The 21,027-nt window shown below is 35.1% G+C and overlaps 1 protein-coding gene and 1 long non-coding RNA gene across 4 annotated transcripts in view; one reads left to right on the forward strand and one right to left on the reverse strand.

Moving 5' to 3' along the window:
• Positions 1-8,030, forward strand: part of LOC114017504 (uncharacterized) — a 41,327-nt gene extending 33,297 nt beyond the window's left edge. The window contains exon 3 of the long non-coding RNA XR_003562596.2: positions 7,801-8,030. This is a non-coding gene — a long non-coding RNA (uncharacterized LOC114017504). The remainder of the gene's footprint in view (positions 1-7,800) is intronic.
• Positions 1-21,027, reverse strand: part of RBBP8 (RB binding protein 8, endonuclease) — a 39,999-nt gene that overhangs the window by 16,609 nt on the left and 2,363 nt on the right. For 2 of the 3 annotated variants that reach the window (XM_055705379.1, XM_005445083.4), the window contains exons 2-10: positions 19,913-20,133; positions 14,680-14,722; positions 10,908-11,003; positions 8,829-8,941; positions 6,960-7,035; positions 3,753-3,922; positions 2,233-2,334; positions 1,070-1,167; positions 301-428 (exon numbers count right to left, since the gene is read on the reverse strand). In XM_055705379.1, the coding sequence (XP_055561354.1) occupies positions 301-428; positions 1,070-1,167; positions 2,233-2,334; positions 3,753-3,922; positions 6,960-7,035; positions 8,829-8,941; positions 10,908-11,003; positions 14,680-14,722; positions 19,913-20,024 (938 nt within the window). In that variant the 5' untranslated portion in view covers positions 20,025-20,133. The remainder of the gene's footprint in view (positions 1-300; positions 429-1,069; positions 1,168-2,232; positions 2,335-3,752; positions 3,923-6,959; positions 7,036-8,828; positions 8,942-10,907; positions 11,004-14,679; positions 14,723-19,912; positions 20,134-21,027) is intronic. The other variant, XM_055705380.1, reaches the window with a different exon arrangement.

The raw sequence follows: 21,027 nt of genomic DNA on the forward strand, positions 1-21,027 counted from the left end.
CCTCCAGGTTTATGGGCCTCAGAAGATACCTTGCAATAACAAGAAGTCAGTGAGGGAGGGACTGGACTGTGTACATAGAAAGCCCAAATCAGAAGTCTGAAAATGAAGTCCACAGTTTTTCCATTCAGTTCCTTTGCTTCTAATGTTATTTACATGAAAGAAGCCTGAATAATATGAAAATATTTATTTCCATATCTGTACTTCTAAAGCAAACTGCTGGAAGGTTTGAAATTCTACTAAAACTAAAACTTCATATAAGCCTGCTTAAAACAATATTATTATAACCAAGTGAAAACACACCCTAAATTGTTGTCATCATTTCTTGATTCAGAAGCTGGATGTTTTCTTGAGTCTTCAGACTGCATGCTCTCTGGGGCCTGGCTCATAACAGTATTAGTGCAGGGAGGACTTAATACACTCTGGGACTCCTTGCAAGTGGTGAAGGAAAACAAAGAAATGAAGCGTGAGAAGCTCTTAAAATTAAAAATTAGAAATATGCTAGGTTTGCACATAAATACTCTGAAGATCCAATTCAAACCGAACCATTCAAAACTGAAAAATAATAAAAGAGATGAAATTTAGACTAGCAACTTTAAAGAAATCTTATGGATATTAAAGAATTTCACCATTCAAATGTGCGCACACAAAAAAGCCCAGTCTGCACGCTAACCTTTTCACTGTAGCTGCCCATCAAAAATGTGAAATAATCTCACCCGAGTCACCAGTCTCATCACCAAATTATCTTTTATGGTGTCTTAGACTTAATTACTCCACAAAGGGAGTTTGGCAGACTCAAGGATTTAGTCCACTGTCTTAGTTAAACTTGGAAGTTTTATACACAGCAGGAACCACACCCCTACCCTCCTCCCGAACCCCCAGACAGGTCAGCACAGTTATATCTCTTCTTGATAGAGCAATTTTATAATGAGTAAGCAAAAGCAAACCGAAGTGAGCTTACTGGCACTCGGAACACTTTTGCAGAATTTTAATGTAAAAGAGAAAAATCCTGGTTTTGAAAACAACTGGCATAAAAAGGTGGTTATGTAAGAACTCTGGGAATAGTACTTACAGATTCCTCTTGAACAGCCAGTCCAATTGTTTCTGCAACAACTGCAGCCAAGTTAAAAGATGGCTTTGGGACAGGATAGCCTCCCATCCTCAGTTTATCTTTACAAGTAGAAAGAAGCTCACAGTAAGTTACATACACATTATAGTATCTTACTCCACTAATACAGATGGTACAAACACAGAACTAAAGATCATGAATTAAAATTGGTACTTATGGAAACAGTTTGACCTGTATCAGATAAAAATTATGTGGTAAGTGGAGAAGGGGGGCAAAAGAAGAATTTTTGATAAAAGAGCAAACTGCTGTTATCACAGAAAAATGTTTCCAATTTGAATACACTCCCCAGAATCACAATACAAAGACAAGTCATTGTAAAATTTGCTTTTCAAACTCCCAGTCCAGAACATGAATAGTCTGAGAAAAGCATGTACAACCATGATAAAGTATATTTATAGTAAAATGTCTGCGTTGTGTATTTCTTAGGTGACACAATTATTCTTCCTGTGTTTTCGTTAGGAAAACAAACAGATGAGTTTCCCTTCTTTCAGGACTTCAGCACTACTCAGTTTAATGAACTGGGGCAAGGTAATATGATGGGAAAGTACAAGAACTACAACCACCACAACCCTGACCGCACAAAAGATTCCAAAATGCTGATTCTCGCAGTCATTTATAGTTAAACACTTCACAGAAAAAATAGCAAGGACACAAGAAGTTCTTGTCTAAGAACTGTTTATGAAGAAGGACTTAGGAGTTGTACACATTCACAATTGCAAAAAAAGGGAGTAATTAACAGAACTGTTTCTAAACATTACATATTCATGTCAGACAGTAAGTGCAGTTCTTAGAATATTTTATCTCCTATACAGTTGGAAAATCAGGTGTAAGACAATTGGGTAAGCTGCCTAAACTATATGATATCTGCAGTAAAAGCTGCACTGAGCTTCTATTTCTTGACTCTATGCCCTGATGCTATGCCACTAGATCATATATCTAGTGGCATACAGACAGAGATTACAAGATAGGCATTTTGGCAGCAATTCTGTGATTAGACACAAAATCCTTTTTCTGGCTCCTTTGTTTAAAGAGATGAAACCTCAGTTTTATAATATTTTTTGTCTTATTTTGAATAGAATTAGAACTAAATCTATTAATACACTCACTTGGTACAGGGGACAGTTGCTGATCACAGGTATCTGCCACTAGTATCTCTTCTCCATGGCGACTGTTCACTTGTGTGGAATACAGTGGAATTTTTCCAAACTCTAGGAAACATTTTTCATATGGTGAAATTAGGTATCCTGTTGTGATAATTTTGTGTAGACAGACCATGATCCTGATCTTAAAAACACCTGAACATGAGTTTTGATATGTCAATACATCCAGTAACCTAAGCACATCTGCTTATTTTTATTCTGAGGTATCACTGTGACAAATTATTCACAAGTACTTCACATTAATCCTTTCTCTTACAAGTATGAGCCCAGCCAGTCAGCCATAAAACAATACTGACACATGACTACATCAGTTTCTATACTGACCACATTAAAAGTATGTATTCAGTCTATATTTGACCTGTTAATATGGCAACAAAACTATTAAAGAGTAAACCATCCATAGGAATAATTTTCTGCATCAGCTAAGATAATGAAAAGGTAAAAAAAATCTGAAGCATGACCAACTTTCTGCTATGTAATCCTTTATCTGGACACCAACAGCTTTTCATAGCCATTGACTGTGACCGGTATTTACATCATTTCTTAAGTATTACAACTTTGGTTTAATTTAGTAGTTCTATTTTTTAGTCAGAAAATAGAGAAAAGCAGGTATGTTTGAAAAGGAGAAACTGTCCACAGCACTAAAATTACACATGCCAAATTAAGAGCATGAATCACCAGCCCACCCTCTTCACCCCACAGCTGTGCTATTTTTATTCTTGAAAAGAGGCTTTTAGTCAAGACTTATAATATATTAATATATCTAATTATTTAGAATACTTTTTTTAATTCCACAAGATAAATTAAAATATCAAGAACACCTGGATCGTTTATTCTACTTCCTGTGTATTATTAAAATACAAGCATAAAGTCCCTTATTTCACAAAATATTTCTCACAGTTAAAATACATTAGGGCTATTTCTATGACATTACAGAACAAAGTTTGGAAATTGAATGCACACAATACTTCAGGACTTAGACACCAAACAAATACAGTGTATCATAACTAGAAAAAGTAAGATCACGTAGCTGCTAGAATTAGATATCTATCAAGTTTTAGTAACATTAATTGCAGAATAATTGCTGAATGTGAAAAAACATTTACTTCATTCTCCACTAGGTGGTGACATAGCTACGCACAGAACTCAGACCCTAACTTTTTGTTCGCAGTTACAGACGAGATACAGGTGGAAAACTGTTATATTTGCACGTGTATATGGATGAAGAAAAGTAGCAGGCTGAGATAAGTGTTGAGCATATAACTGATATAACCGCTACTGCTGAAGACATTTTTTCTCCTGACTCAGGCATTATAGCATAAATGGAAAAAAGCCAAACCAAAAAAACCATAAGACTTCTTTTGCTTTTAGTGTCACCCTTTGCCATCAAACTTCTACATCATCTTTTTCTTTAGCCTTTAAAAATGTATATTTGAAATTAACTTTAAAAACCACAATACTCTTACCACTGTTGCTTTCCACAAGTTCCAAATCTGGGTGTGTATGTTCTGTGTATCGGACATGCCTATTTTCTTTTTTTCTTCTCATACGATTAACCACAGAAAATGAAGAAGTCAGAACTGGAGAATCCAGAATGACTCCTTCTTCCAATTCCATTGCTTGTTGCTTTCGCTCCCTGGAAACCAAATTAGGTGGTCAAATAAAACACCACGTCAACAAGATGAAGAGCTTTTGTTTCAGCAAGCAAGACAATCATATGGCTCAAGAAAGCAACAATTTCGAAAATACAGCCATCTCAATAACATCACAGTGTGTAAAAAGTAATACCAGTAACCAGTTTTTTAGACACATCTTAATAATAAATTCACAATTGCTCCACGAAGCCTGAGAACAGCATACAAGCCTAGCTCTCCACATTTGAAGGCAGCATTTAACTACTGCACTATGTAAGGCTTCTTCCCTGGAGGAAACTAGGGACTACAGAGTTTCTAGCTTGTTCTCTGAAACATGTGCCACTTGAACGAAAGAATGCTGAAATGGACAGACTAGCATGTCTCTCCCTGTATGGAAGTCCCTGCATACCCCAAGAATACTAACTGCCTTGAATAGAAAACAAAAGCTTTTGGACAATTTTAGATAGTAACAAACAGCACTATATTCAAGCCAGTCCTCCTCCACAGCACCAGTGTTACCTCTTGTTCACCTCACAAAGGTCTTCAGAGAGGAGTGTAAAAAGCAATGTAAACTATGTAAAACACAAAATTGATTATGAAGTTCACTTTCGCACTGCAACATGCCGTTGCATATACTTTTTATATGCAACAACAGAGTCAGTATATAAAAATTAGCATAACAAGTAACTACGTCTTTTCTCTCCAAAAAGCATTAAATCCAGTTCTTTTAACTTAGTAATTGCATTGCTACCTGTCATATGGTGGTGGTAGTGAGAAATGAACAGGCAGTAAAAGAAAAACACAAGGAAATTAACTCAGCCTGCTTGGTCATCTTTCTGCAGTAGCACTTTTCCTTACGACTCTCAAGAGAAAACACAGGCCAAAAGATCATTGCCTAACTATAAAAGAGAAGGATTTAAGGATTTGCTCTAAGGGAAGAAGAGGAAATATGAATATATTTCTGCTTGCATTGAAATGAACTACAAGATCTTATATAAAATAACTTAATGCAAAACCGTAGAAAGCTGCCTGGCTCAAGACTAACAGCATTTTTGCAGTTAGGCTTTTTACCATGGCTAGCTTTGAACACGACAAACACTGGTGCACTGATGAAGCCTTGATGAATGTGGCATTTTGTGATTCCTTTTTTCTAGCACATTTACAAAGAAAGCACCATAACCGGAAAACCGTATCATTTACTAACAATATCTTAAGACACAAATCAAAAAAACCCAGCAAAACAATACATTCATCCAGTTACTTTGCAAGTTTCAGTTAGCTGTTACAGAGTTCTCTGTAAATTTACTGGCACATGTAGCCTTATGACAAATCAGCTTACTATAAATACATTCCACATGCAAACCAAGAATTAAGAAACTGCCATACATACTATACATCACATATATGCAGTAATTTCTGAATCCTGGAAACATTTATCTGACACCCCAGAAAAGGCTTTCACAGAAATTTCCTTTCCATTTCCATCCATAGATAATGAAATTCTAATCTGATAAAGGATCAGATAAATCAACTCTTCTACAACCTCATTGATTTCACCTTTATAGAGGATCCTTAGATAATTATTTTTTCTAAAATATTAAACCTTGGTAACAAAATACAGAAGATTGCAAAAATCTAATTTCATGTGATGCACCAGAAACATTACCTTACACAGATCAATATAACATCATGATGTGTAAGTTGTTCATTCTAAAGTAACATGACTATAGTCCAACTGAAACAACAAAATGCAGTGGCTATATTACAAACAGCAGGACCATCCCTGTTAATTACTGCTTATTCACTCAAATCTGCACCCATTTAAGTGGCCACCTAACATTCAAAGTGTGTAACTTTGTGTTATATTGGTCACTCTCAACTTTCCTACATAGCAGCCAGAGATTTTCACTGGAAGCTAAACTGCAAGACTGGGGACCAAATTAGTAAATTTGGATGGATGTCTGGTGTCAATTTTTTTAATGTCACCTCCTACTGTTGTCAGGCCGCATAGGGGAACCATTATTGAGAAGCAATTATACATGAGGAAGCATACAGAAATTTGTTACTACTTTGTATTAAAAAGGAGTACTCCTAGGGTCATGAAACGTATTACTCCAAGAAGATGAAATGCATACAGAAGAAAGGATAATGAAGGTGCAAACGATGGGAGACAAACCAAGAAATACAAAGGAATAGGATCACAGTCATTTTGAACTGAACTCTAAGTTGTGTTACTCCTTTACCGAAGTTACTTTCTGACAAAGACAAGAAAAAATTACATGCAAAAAAAGCCTCGCATATCAAGTCCACACATCCTGTCCCATTCCCCCTATGCAAGCACACAACTTATTCACGGATCGGCAAGACTGAGGTAAGTTTCAGATTGCAGACCATAGCCTAACAAGGAATACTACCTGTCTTGCACAGTGCACCACATTCACATATTAACCACGACATTATATGGTACATTCTTGCTATCATATCAGATTACAGTATGACAGTCAATTTGTAGCTCATTATTTTTATGATTTCCTTTCAAAATTTACTATGTTTTTTTTCTTATTAAAGTCAGGAAAATTATCATAATTTTATTAAAAAAAAAAAATGTATTGCAAGATCCTGGAACTTCTTGAATAGCTGAGAAACTACTTTTCTAAAGTCTTAAGCCAGGTGGAAGGAGTTGGTGAAGAGTCAACAGAGGAATAAAATAATGAGACATAAGGCTTTGCTGTGCACTGTGGCCCAAATAATCTTGAACAATCATGAAGTCAAACAGAATTTCTATGACAAATTCATCTTCCTCTTTCAGTTTTTTTTAAAAAAAAAGATGCACAAAGTTAAAAGAAAGCAAAAATTTTGCACAATACAAACCCGCTATTTTTATATTGTTATAGTGGCAGTAGACTATTTTTTCCACAATCTATTAAAAAAGAAGAAACCCAAGTTTTAAAGATTTAAAATCTGGTATTTATATTCCCAGACATTACTGCTGACGAATGGGGAGGAAGGGGGGAATATGCAAAAATCTTCAAAACTTACTCCAACTCCTTCTGCAATTGCTGGAACTGTTCAGTTATCTTTTTATTTTCATCCTGTAAGTTGTTTTTTTCATTCACTGCAATTTGGGGGGGGGGATGGGGGGCGGGGGTAAAAAAGAAATCAATGCACACATGTTAACATCATAACATATCTAATTTTGTCAGGTCCTTTAAGGAAACAGAACTAATTTTAAAACATAATACCATACACCCTCTCTATGGCTTACCAAAATGATTTTTCAAGCTAGTAATTAAAAAGGTTGTAAAATGATATGTTAGAAAAGGTAAAGGAGTCACAATTACTGGATCATAATATCAGCTCTACATAATCATTAATTACTTTTCTCCATGTACATGACAAGTGAGACCATGTTGTAAAGATGAATGAATTGCTCATACAGCTCCATGGACAAAATTGCTTCCTTAGATTGAAGACAGCCTATGAAGTATAAAGTAATTAGAATTTGGTTTTAGCCACTGAAGCAACCAGCTAATTGGGAAGAAGAGCAAAAACCCAATTTCTTAAAAATTGGTTAAATATTTTGGAATTTGAGATACTAGTCAGAAATTTTTTATTTTACTTACTTTCGAATTAATTTTGTCTGTACTTCACACAAGCTTATTGCAACACCTTCAGCCTTTTTTCCACACTGCCTCAAACTAACACAATCATAGACTTTTTTAGGTTGGAAAAGACCTTTAAGATCATCAAATTCAACCATCAATGTAGCAACAGCTCCCAACTTTTCTGTTCAGATTAAGGTTTATTTTCTTGTTCTTAATTTTTTGTTGTGTATTTTACCTCTGGATTATTCTTAACTGACCTTTTTTGCCGGTTGCAGGAAACACATACATAAATAGTCATATTGACCTCAACCCAAACCCATGGAAGGCTACTGTTGTGTCAGACATTGTTCAAGAAGATTTGTACCCAATACGCCTCACCTTGATTTTTAAGGCTCAGAGCTTTATTTGAAGATTGGGTGTACCCTGTTTGTTGTTAATCATTAAACTCAAGGATTCAGAACATTTTTATATAAATATCCAATATTAAAAGTCCTTGAACAATTGATGTATTAAGCACTGAAAAGCTACTTTTTGTGTCTTTCATTTCTCATATTAAAATCTCACTGAACGTCTGCTTGTTCTTGATGCAGCAAGACAACTAAATGGTATAATACTTAGTTAATGGTAAAGACACCACCAACATTTTTAAATCCTGTCCTGTATTATTTAGCACTTTATACAACCAATCTTCCCAAACTCTGTGAAGAGATTTGTTGTGTCGGGCCCTCATGTTGCCTAGAACAAACAGTTTATTTTTTCCTGCCCCATATATACTACTTCCTGATTTCAAAATGAGCTGGCTATAAACTGCCTGGTATAAAGCGATTCCTTTACGCCTTCAGAGGGTTATGTGAAGGTTTTGGGTTTACTGCCGTTAAACTCCCAAGACGAGCTACAGGACACAAACTAAACCCAGGAAGCTTCTGTTTGAACCTGCTCCTTTGTGATCACCAGTTACTTCTGAAGTCAGGGTTTCCTTAGGAAAGCTGGCAGTCCTTCTATGTCTTAGCTGTAGGAATAAACAGAAGCAGCCACACTTTATCTAAAGTAGCTAGTTTACACTGCAAGATTTTACAAATCAGTTCACTTTTAGTATCAGCTCTACAATCTAAGAAGGTGGGTCAAATGACTAGTAATTGGTATGTTACACATTTTCAGAATGTAGAGTTAGATATCCCCTTGACTGAACTTCTTGGGCTTACTAAACACACCATACAAGAATTATATCAAGTTACAGGAATTCATGAAGAACTAGTTTACAAAATAGTATGTTTTCTCTTCAGACTTGTGGGTAAAAACTCACTAAGCTCAGTGATAAGTTTAAGATTCTGCTGCCGGATATTTTCAAACTCTTGCTGTTTCTTTCTCATATGTTCTTCGGTTACAGCACAACGATCACATAATCCCGCTCTTAATCTACAATAAAAGCGAGAAAAAAAATGTCCCTCTTAAGAAAATATTGCCATATGTGAAGCAGATACCCACACTTAACTGGCCTTTTGAACAATGAAAAACAGAAAATTTCTTGACAACCACACAGACCATTAAGTACTCTTGTTTTCTATGTTGACATAGTAGTATTTTGAGACTTCTGAACTATCTAATACTACATATACTAACATTTGCATATATGACTGTAGGTATTGGATACTTCTAAAGCAACATGCATTACTTAATTGTTTATTAAATAAAGCGGAGCATTCTACACCTTGCCAGTGAAAGCCTTTGTGAGGTGTCCTACTAATAATCCTGTCAAATGTAAATTACCATTCATTATAAATTCAGTTCATACAAGCAAATGCAAACAAGCAAATCATTTTAGTAAATATATTATGACTTCATTTAAGACGGATATATCACTGTCATTAAGCAAAGTAATCAAATAAAAAGTACAAACAGCAAATTCACTCTAACAAATACCAAGCAAGTGTGAAATCCTTTATCTAGACATCAGTAACTAGAAGTGGCTCCAAAAGTCCATGTGAGGCATTACCTCCACTGCCTCCAATTGTTTAGATCAGCTGTTTAAAGCACATCTATCAGAAAAGGACTTGTTACAATTACTCCATCTTACTTGACACATTCATTTGTGCAGTGTAATGTGTATCCGTTTTACAGGTGACAAGTGTATTTATTTCTGGTACACAACAAAAAGCTAACAGTATTACCAAAGTAAAAACCAGACTCTCTTTTGCCTGCTAAATAAGCGACCAATTAATAAAGAGTTCTGCATTGCTGTTGTTAGCACATGAAGAATTAAAAAAAAAAAAAGACACCAACAAAAACCAAACCACCACCAGCACCACAAACCCTCCAACCAAACAAAACATCTAACTTCCCAATTCCACAGTTGAATATTGGAAGTAAAAACCATCTTGGTTTATGGGTATTTTAATATTGTGGAATTATAGAAAAAGTAAAATACTGAAATGTCTCTTCATTCTAGTTTATCTAACTAACTGTATAATAAACACAGAATTATCAACCCCATGTTTTAAACCACGTTAAATGATCCTTTTGTTTTCTACAGTCTGAGTACTTCATCTGCTAAGGGATTAGGGAAGTCCATTCGCTCTGTAAATGTCTTTCTGCCTGTGCGTTGTGGAAGTTTATTATGTGCAGTTACAAGGTTATCCCTAATGCCTTTCACAGAGAAACAAGAGTTGAAAGCAAAATTTGAAGATCACAGCTCTAAAATTTGAGATTACACAAGAATGTGGGAGAATAATGTACTATGTAATGATCTCTGTTCTCAAGAAAGCTTCTGAGAGACTATTAGTAGCAAATTTAACATACACTTTACAAAACAGGTATCATTTTAAGTAGTGCACTGTAATTTCATGTCTATTGGTTTTAGTTTGTTATATCAGATTAAACAGCAAGAAATAAGGGAAAGGTGATCAGAATGTCTAAGTCCAAAAGAAGGCAAAAGACAAAGCCTGCAGGTTAAAGAGACAACTGGTAGAAGACCCCCTCAAATATGGAAGATTTCTAGTAAGTTATTTCACGAGTTTCAAAGTATATTATATAATTTACCCTTGGGTTTTGTACTTGTACTACATATCAATTGATATCAAAATTACCTCCACAAAACTGGATGTGAAAGAATGTGTTTTAAAATGGCTGTCTGCCCCCCAATCTCATGTATTTAACTTCTATTTATCTTAACTGAACCAAGTAAGCTAAGCACTTCAAAAATAACAAAAATTTAATTCAGTCAGAAGAATCTAAATTCTACGCTTTTCTTTAAAACACACTATTTAGATTGTATTAGAAAAGGACTGGTTTACTCGAAAAAAAAAAAAATCACAACTTGCGAAGTATCCAGAGCTACTCTGTAAGAGCAAAACACAACAAACCCAAAAGCTACAAGATACTACACCTGTCTTCTAAAACCTTGATAGTGTCATGAAGAGCTTTTTGCTGTTCTCTGAGCTGTTGGTTCTTGGTATAAAACTCTTCAAGCCTCTCTGCATCCCTAAAATCACATAGAGAAAACAATTAGTTCTAGCTTTAAATTGCAGTTATTAGTCTTTCAATAGAGAATTCTTTCTGTCATTTTCTTGGGAAATGCAATTAGCAGCAGCACAAATATGAAGTTGAAGATAAATGAAGCAAGCGTTTCTGATGAACATTTTTAGAAATGTCTGAGTTAGAAGCTAGCTGCTCCTTTCCTAACTCATATCACACTTTTCAGCTGCATACACAACATACAAGACAGTTAAATGGTCCCTCATGCTATTACATGCAAGACTTGTACTTTCACTTAGAGATGACAAAGTATTCCAATCCTGTTACCTCAGCTCATTAACCAAGTACAGCCAGGCCATGGCAAAATTTGAAATCTGACAAAAGCAGTCTGTATTTTTATGATGTTTATGCCATAAAAAGTTTTTAAAAAAATCACTTCATTCTCTTTCATGTAACTTACCGAAGGTCTAAAATATCAAGTTTTAAAGTATTTTGTCAAGCCACCTTTTAATCATTCTAAGACATTAAGTATTTGTAAAAAAAAAAAAAAACCTCAATAAAATTTAAATACACTAATACTCCATTCCTCTCATCTAAACTCTGTAAAATGTCATATTAAGATGGTAAAACTGCAGAAGGAACTAGTTTTTTTGGGGGAGGCTGTTTTGTTTGATAGTTTATTGGTTTTGAGGGGGTTTTTTTTCCAGAATTCCACTACACCTGATAAACATGACAGATGGTTTTGGCTATGAAGGCACTCTACATAATGAACCGTCTCTGACCTAGCATTTACAAGTCATTAGCTCCAATGCTGAAGTGGGATACAAAATAAGGTGCTCATTGTCAGCTGATTACCAAGTCTGAAATACTAAACCTCAGGTATTCAGATGCACCAAGGAGAACAAGACCGCCTATGTAAGAGTACTGTATCTACAATGTAGTAATTGTAGAAAGATTCCAAACAATAATTAAACCATTCGATATGTGTTCAGTCACATCACTGATAATATTAATCATCTAGAAAATTAACCGATCAATTTAAGATTTCACAATGTGGAAGCAACTCATGATACACCAGCTTAAGTTAACAGTAACAGCAAGATTTCATCCTTGTAGATTAAAAAGTGAAGTAACTACTTAATTTGTGAATTACACATAAGAAATAGCAAGATGATAAACTGATTTTTTCCAGGAAAGTGGAGCCTCTAAGTATAAAACATAGCACCAAATATTTGCTAACTGAAAGCCATCTAATAACCTAATATAATTTCATCTACTAACATAAATACTGTGATACTGGAATATTAATCTTAGTATTCAGAAACCTTATCTTTAAAATGTAAAAACCACATACGCTATTTGCATTCTAATGGATGATCTGATAGCATTTCATGATACAACTTGGAACTCAAAATCTTTATAAACTTCATATGAATTCTTATTTCCAATTGACTAAAGATTCACCAACAGACCAAATAAGCAACTGAACTCTGTTGCCACTTTTTTTTTTTGTAATAATTTCTCAACTCTTACGCGCAGTTAAACAGCAGCTGCAAACAGCACACTGTGTTCTACTAGTATTGGAGTTTGAACAAGAAGCCATATAAAAGCCGACAAATCTTGATCTTGAGGAACAGGTACATATTCAAGGGAACAGGATGTTAGCCATATAGGTACTCTGGATTGTAAACGCTACTATAGGTTTGGTGAATTGCTTGGTAAATACAGGGAATCCTGATGGTACCAGAATAAGCTGGATGCTGTTGTGGATGTCATTAGTTAATCTTTCATTTTGTGATCCTATCCTGAACTGTTCCTTCAGCTGCCACTGCTATCTTCTAGTGGCTTCTCTGCAGCCTAGAGTCCTCAGAAAATGCAAAGAAAACCCTGCAAAAATGCACCTGCTCTGCAAGCATCAGAGTGACACCATGCAGACAGAAGTCAAAATGGTAAGCAATTATCTATAGCCTCCACCGATGAGATGTGCATGTATGATGCTGAAATGTGAGTACACACAATACTGTACAGGCTCAAAGTGCTACTGTGGATTATCAAATGCCAGCAATCTGGGCAATACTTAACTGAAATAAGAAAAACAAAAGCCCAGGGGAGTCTGAGCACTACAAAGGATAAATAAAATCCAAAAAGATATCTAGGGAAGAGAGCAAAACAGGAATTATAAAACTGAAGGCAATTTCTTCCAAAAGCCTAGAGAGAAGAAACAAGAACAATTTTGCTGGAAGTGAGTCACTGTTATAATTACAGAACAGTTATTATAGAAGTAGACAGCAAGTTAAGTATGTACTGTAGTACAATCAAATTATAGCAGAAAAAGCCAGTATCATTATAAAATGCATTTACATACTTCATGTTACAGGAGAAGGAAAGATTGATTCCACTAGAGGGAATTCACTTCTACGGAAAGAACACCTTTTTTCCCCTCCCAACCAGAAATATAAGCACATCAGGGAGTTTAGAGAATAACTGTCAAAAATGTTTGAGAGTTGCTTGAGTTACTATTGTACAAAAAAGCTCATGATGACCTAACTTTTGTAGACTAAGGGAGGGTTGTTTCCTGCTTACACAATTTGAAAAGTGTAACTAAAAAAAAAAAAAAAAAAAGAGACAACTAAAAAAACTAATAGGAAATAATGAGAAAAAAACTGACTAGATGACGACAGAAATGCTAATTCTGAAAAAGCACAAACTGCTTGATAGTGCTGTGGCTGCACTTTAAAACTAACCTTGTGTAACTTTGACTTTAGACAGCAATGCTGGGAATGCAAATATGCAGTATTTTTGCTAATTTTAAGAAGAGTTTGACTTCTTTAATATATCTAATATAATTAAATTGTTTTCCAAAGTAGAAAAAGATCAAGTAATCTATTTTTTTTCCTCCTACACAGTACTTTATAAAACACAAGTCATAATACAAGTCATATACAATATTACCATTAATATTAATGAAACCTAAAGTAAAAATGTAAATAAGAATCACATTAGCATAACTTATCATTTAATTAAATATGGGTTTAGTCAGCAGAAGGAAAACAAGACCTGTTTTAAAGCTGCAAATATATATTGTGATTCTACTGGACATGTGAATCTTGTAATTCAGATTTCTCCCACCCCTCCAGTTGCTTCTAATGAACATAACTAAAAATAAGTAGCAAATAATAACTGCAAAAGACGATACACGTATCTTAAAATATGAGAATTCAGTGAAAATTAGCAGAATCTTTACTTAATGACTGAAAGCTGAGTTAAGGCACACCTCCTGATACTGAAGGCAAATATATAGCAAAAAAAAATTCTCAAAAAAGTTGGGTTGTTGTCCTGTCACTTCTCTTTTACAGGTACAACCTCAATTTTAAAATGTCTCCGTAATTATCTTTTGTATTTGAAACGTCAACATCTTGATAGGCATCCTAGAAATACTGTAGATAAGAAAACCTTACAAGTTACTTGTTCAAGAAAGGCCAACCTAGTGTTCAATTTACACACCCTATAAAGAGTTATGTATATCTTTAGATGACTTCAGCTGAATTAAAGTGAGAAGAGTTTTGTACATGTCTGAAGGAAGAACCCATGAAACCTCAATTGCTCTTACAAGAATTACAACTCATTAATGATAAGTCAGATTCTCCTTTAAAAAAAATCAGATCATTAGGATGAGTACTTACAAGCATCTTTCCTTTTTCAACTTTGATATTTTCAGCTGTAAGCCTGAAAAGCGGAAAGCAAAAAATACATGTTACAGAATTCTGATTTTAATAAAAAGTGTGAAACAATAAACTAACTCTCCTTTTGCCAATGACATCTGCAAAAGAGAAAAAATATCAATAATTTGGAGAGAAAATGGTTCATTCTGGACCTCTTGAGTATATTCTACAGGATCTTGGAAACAAATATAGCTATTATATCTCTAGGAAATAGAGACTTCTTAAACAAACAAGCAGATTTCCACTTAAACGGGTATAAAAACACCTTTGTAAGAAACCACACACAAATACCAAGCACTGTTAATATATTTCCATTGACTATGCCTACATAAGTAGCATAAAATATGTTCTGTGTACACATTAATGCATAATACTACACTTGAAATGTAGCATCCAACCACTGAACTGAAAAATTACAATGTGTATGCAATAAAGGAAACATCAAAAATACATGACTCAAGGATTTAAAGCACAAAAGGACAACATACTCTATTGGAGGTATGCTACCAGGCCCTCTCAGCCAAAGCTTCTTTAGAACATCTTACGGTTGAACTGAGGAATAGTATTTCCCCCGCAGTCCTTCTCCCACTAAGGCCCACACGATACTAAATGTGTTTGCAAACCTTTTTACTTCTGCACAGAACACACAACTGTTGGTTTCTGCAGAAGGGGCCAGCTGACAGTCCAGCCAATCTGCTTGCAAAGTTTTGGGGGGGTGGGGGGGTGTGCAGGGACAGGAAGATAAAGGTGCTTTACATATGGCACTGCTTAACAACTGGGATGCAGTGCTATGGAAATTTATGTGATACTACCTGCACATAAGCCAGCCATTCCTATTCTAAGTAAGTGGTCAGAAATAGTCAGACTCCAATGGTATAACATTTAACATGTAACATAACAATTTCCTAAGGTCATATTTTCTTCAAACTATATAAAGTTGGGAGCAACTTCGGGTTTCAGGTAGAACATAAGGTGTCTTGTAAGCCTTCTTGCAACAGCATTTGTCATTTAGGTTAACAGTATAAACTTGCAAAACCAGAACACTTTGAAGAAAGCTTCTGACAATTTCGAATTTAAACCAAAACACATACCCTATACTACATCTTACTATAGAAAATGTAGGTTAAGGCAGTTAACAGACTTCTTTTTTCTCTCCCCTACTACAATCAACTGGGAACAGCTCAAAGGGGAACACAACTTGCTTGAGAAGGTTTACTCTTCAGGCTACTCACAATGTAACAGTCAAGCCAGCTAGAGCCTCAGTGAATGCTACAGACTGCTACAAGATGCCAGTGAGACAATGAGATACAAATGCACAGACACTAAAAAAAAAAGTTATTAGGAAATTCAGCAAGATTTCTTTTATCGCTAAGTGTTCAACACCTCTGAGATGTTGTGTTCTATCATGCAGATCAGCATAGAAAGAGGGTTTATTTTTTTAAGTAGTTGCTATTCATCAAGTCAATTAGGCATCTGCAATTAGAACCCCTATAAACCGTGCTTTTAATGCTGCTCCACGCCCATTGGAAGGAATGAAGCGGCACAACAATGCATCTCCTGTATGAACAGGCAGTCTGTTCAGCAAGTATTTAGGATTGTAACGTTGGCAACCTGAGCCACAAATTGAAGAGGCAGCGCTCAAAAGGCCCAGTACTGTGCTACAGGTAACACTATCTCCCCTCTCACCTGAAATCAGGAGGAACCAAACTAGTTACTTAAAGGCTGCATTTTTTCTTAATTCAAATGACTGCAATGAGAAGGCAGGAAACCAGTTTGTTACATTTATTCAAGAGCATTGAATTACTACATCACATGCAATCTCTCCCTTTTGCTTTTCCAGAGCACTGGGAGGTTTAAGCATACTCATTTAAAGAGCTTTGCTTTTTCAGATTTCCTTATTTAACATTGTAGTGAGCACATAAACTTAGGTGGTACTACACTATGTACATTCCCAATTCAATTTTATCTTGCACACAATATTTCTGTGGAGTAGGCAAGCTGCAGACTATATAAATCTCTTAACTAGAGCTCATAAGTGCTTTAGTAAATGACACTGTCCCCATTAAAGTGATGTAAACTTTCTTTAAACTATCATTAGGCAGATTAATGAAACAGATAACACTATCTTATGAAGCTTGCAACTTATTACCTGTAATATTTCAATTAATGGCTATGATGTTTCCATTCTGATGAAATTTCAAATGCATTAAATGCACTTTCTTAAAATTGACAGTGCCTGGAAAGCCTGCAGTATCTTTATTGCTGAAGTTTTCCTGGAATGGGTTGGACAAGCTTCTGTCGACAATGACACAGACATAAACCTACCTTAAGGGTATAGAGATGGGCTAGATGACCTCCTAACATCCCTTCCAGCCCTGCTGTAGATAATTATTTACTTTTGAGGAGCTTCCAGCCATTTCCTTTCCTACAGCAATCTATCAACGACAACCGATTCCCTCATAATTGTCTCTGCATCTGTGACTACAGGCTTTTTCCCTATCTACTGGTATCTTTAGTTTTTCAGAGGTAAGGAATAATTTAAAATAAACTGGCTATTTCTTGTACACAAAACTCTCCTCACATTGCTATGTTGAAATATGTTTCTTCTTAGTATAGAGCTTTAGGCTTGAATTCATCCTCAAGAACCACGCCAGTAAGACCTACATGCAGCAAGTATCCATATAATTATTTTGAACTAGATGCAACTATTAACACCTGCAGAAATTAGTCACTTTCTAAACAGCATTATTAAATTCCTTTCTAATTTGTGAGCACTACGCAAGTATCCCACACATTCTGCAGGTAGGAAACATAAGTAAATATCATTTTAATGACCATTATTCTAGTTGCTGAGCACATCTGAATTCCATGAAGAGTCAACTGATGCTGACCATGCCCAATGGAGACTGGGTTGTAGGAGTCCTAACCGTTGTCACATAATGAATTTAAGGGAAAGCGATAACGATTTTGCCTGAAGAGTGCCAAAATTCTGAATTTTTTGCAAATGATCAGTTTAAAAGAATAAGCAGCTGTGTTTGTTTAGCCAACAGTGGAAAAATACACCCTTTACAATATAGTACTATAAAAATTCAATAAAATCAATTTCAAACTGTTTGAAGTGTTCTCTAGTCTAAATTCTCTCTATATATACATATCATAAATTGTATAATATGCCTGACCATTTCAAGCCCATGTGTCATAAATCCTACTTTTCATGGATTTATAATAATAAAAATTCCACCATTACAGTGTTCAGTACATTCTGCACTGTACATGTAAAAAGCTTTTTCTCCAACTACTAACATTCCCTTAATCCACCTTCCACCACCTTTAAAATAATTTTTTGCTGACATTTAGATTGGAAACTCATGAGTCAATTTTAATTCTTATTTATAGACTTCAGAAACAAGCAAAGTCCAGGCAAGCCTGTGTTTGATGTTTCTAAAATATCTTCCAGTACCATTTTCTATAAGAGGATCCCCACCTTTTGAAAAAATTAACTATCCTTCAGGCATGTCTTTGATGTTATCATGGAAGACCTAATTTTACCTAACACGGTGTGGGACATACTGACAAAGGGCTAGGCATGAAAAAGACTGCCTAGTGGCAAAATTATCTGGCCACACCCAGCATGCATTCTAAAGAGTATCTTCATTCGCATAAAGAAAACCAAAACTCTAAAATCACGTGCTGCACATCCCAAGAAACTAGAGAAGGGGTCACTTAACATTACCCTTTACATTAGAGCTTTTTGTTTGTTCAGTTTTTGTTGTTCAGACATGCCACAGATTGCCAGATCCCATTCTGTCAGTACTTCCACATTTATCTGCAGTTGACATCACACCCACCCCAAAAAAACATTAATAATTTTAAAAAAAGACAAATAAAAAGAAAAAAAACCAGAAAAAGTAATAAAAAAAGTAAGATTTTTTCTGTTGTGAAACACAATATAAAGTTATATTTCATATGGTTACGCGTACTTTTTTAACATAACAAAATGCTACTATCTGGTACATCTTTCAGTTGCCAAATTGATAGGTTTTTTTGTTTGTTTGTTTTTTGTTTGGTTTTGTTTTTGGTTTTTTGTTTTTGTTTTTTAATTACTAACACAAAGTGTCAAGGCCCAGTGTTGCAAATTGTTGAGTCAAGACTTTTAGTGGCAGGTATGAAACATCTATACATTATAAAACAATCCCCCACAGGTTTTTTGCAATTAAGAAGTGATGATATAAATGGACCTAAATGAACAGACCTGGAACTGTTTAGAGGCTAGTGGAAACGACCAAGGCCATGGAAATAGTCTGGCTACAAAGATCCACTAGCATGACTAAAGCTCTTAATTCACAAAATCTCACCTGCTTTTATTCCAGCCTAATAAATACTGCTTCATACATAAGGATATGCTTGTTGGAAGATTCAAATACTGTTCTACTTCCATCTAAAAGAATGGATTGTGTGACTTAAGATTAGTAGAACAAAATGTTACCTTCTTATTAAGTACTTGTAACAAAGCATTTCATGAATATTACTTGTAAAACAATATTATAAGAATATAAATACACAGTGCAATAATTCATCTTTACTTTGAGTGTTATTAATTTCCTGCACTACTGAAGAATGAACAGACACTAACAGTCAATGCATAGCAAAATCGATATCACAGGTCACAAAATATAATGTAAGAATAAGCAACTATCATAAATTTTGTTGAGAAAATTTAGAAGGCTAAAAACTGAAGAAATGCTTCTCTAATACTAACTTGTAGTGGTATTTTGCACAAGTTAGGGAAAATAAACAATACATTAAAATGGCTTGCATCTGAAGTGACTAAAACCAAAGAGAAAAGAAAAAATTCCATTGAATAACTTGAACTGGAAACTTTGAATCATAATCCATTAATGATAAAGTAACATTTAAATACTTCCTAAGCAAACACAGATCCCAAGTAACATTGTGTTACTTTTTTTTTTTCACCGACCTAGCAAATCCTTTATACTTGTTGATAGATTAAATCTAATCCTGTTGACTGGGCTTAGGTAGTCAGTCTGTAAGGATCATTTGCAATTATCCATCCAACTTTCTGCATAAGACATTAAAAATCTATTCAGTTCCATGCAGACTGAGCAGTACTTTGGTTCAAAGTTTTCCTGTGGTAGCAGCCAGCCTTCTGTGAACCCGAACTTTAACAATTTACCTTGTACTTCTTTATCATGACATTCTTTCAGTTTGGACCACAAGTCCTTGAAGAAATCCCCTGTAGGTTCTGCAGAACTAGGGCTCCCACAGCTTCCTCCAGATGCATTCATCTTGCTTTTTTCTGCTCCCAGCTTGACTTATTTGCAGAACTGGCAGACTCTCACACTTTAAGTTTTAAATTACATAGTTATGAAGCTGTTTCTGAAGACAGGTGTATGCCTGTAATGACAGATCGACAACACTTATGCTTGCATTTATCAGAGTATAACTTGCAGCCATGGATGAAATACAAAGCTTACTGCCTATCCTTTGTACAACTTGAGTTGTACTTATATACTGACAGTCACCCTGAAAGTGTGTAAGATGCTAAGTATTTTGCTACAAGTAATTATAAACTAACAGAATTCCTTCCCTCCTCCCCAGCTTAAACAGCTATCAACTAAGAATTAGATTAAGAGGCTTAGGTCTCTATTCTTTTCCTATGTAAAGCTACAGTTAAACAGAAATCCTGCTTTCCAGAAGCAACCCATGCTTCCAAAATCTGGCTGTTACCAAAAGTGTTTGTCAAAAGTTTTATCAGAGATTTATTTGTGTATATACATCCTTTACATAAACATGGATTCAAACGACACCCTTCTGCAAAGTTCACATCCCCCTGAAGTCTTCATGATTCTACATTGAAATGATTCCTACTCACCGATGAAAAGGAAATAGGAGAGAAATGTCAAATTTATAAATGTTCAAAACATTAGTATTTGAGAACTATCAAAGTAAGATAGCTCTATCTTACAAGCCAGACTGCCCTACACAACTCAGAACTATCACAGCATAATTCTTATTTGTATTGAAGGATTTTTTAACACAGATGATGCCCTCAGGTAAACTACACAGGAATCATGGTACTCTGATCTGGGTCTGAGCCAAGGTAAGATTCAATTCTATCAGCACTGGTGTCCAACATTGAAATATTCATGTAATCTCTCTGTCCTTCAGTTCCCTCTGTGTGAAACTGGTCATTTGAAGTTTTCCCTATTTTTATGTAGCCAATTTTAAACAAACATTTTTGAATAGGGGCTGTGTCATTACCAGGCTGACATAGCTATCTCTATTGCT

This window comes from Falco cherrug, chromosome 3, assembly GCF_023634085.1.
Source record: "Falco cherrug isolate bFalChe1 chromosome 3, bFalChe1.pri, whole genome shotgun sequence".
NCBI lineage: Eukaryota > Metazoa > Chordata > Aves > Falconiformes > Falconidae > Falco > Falco cherrug.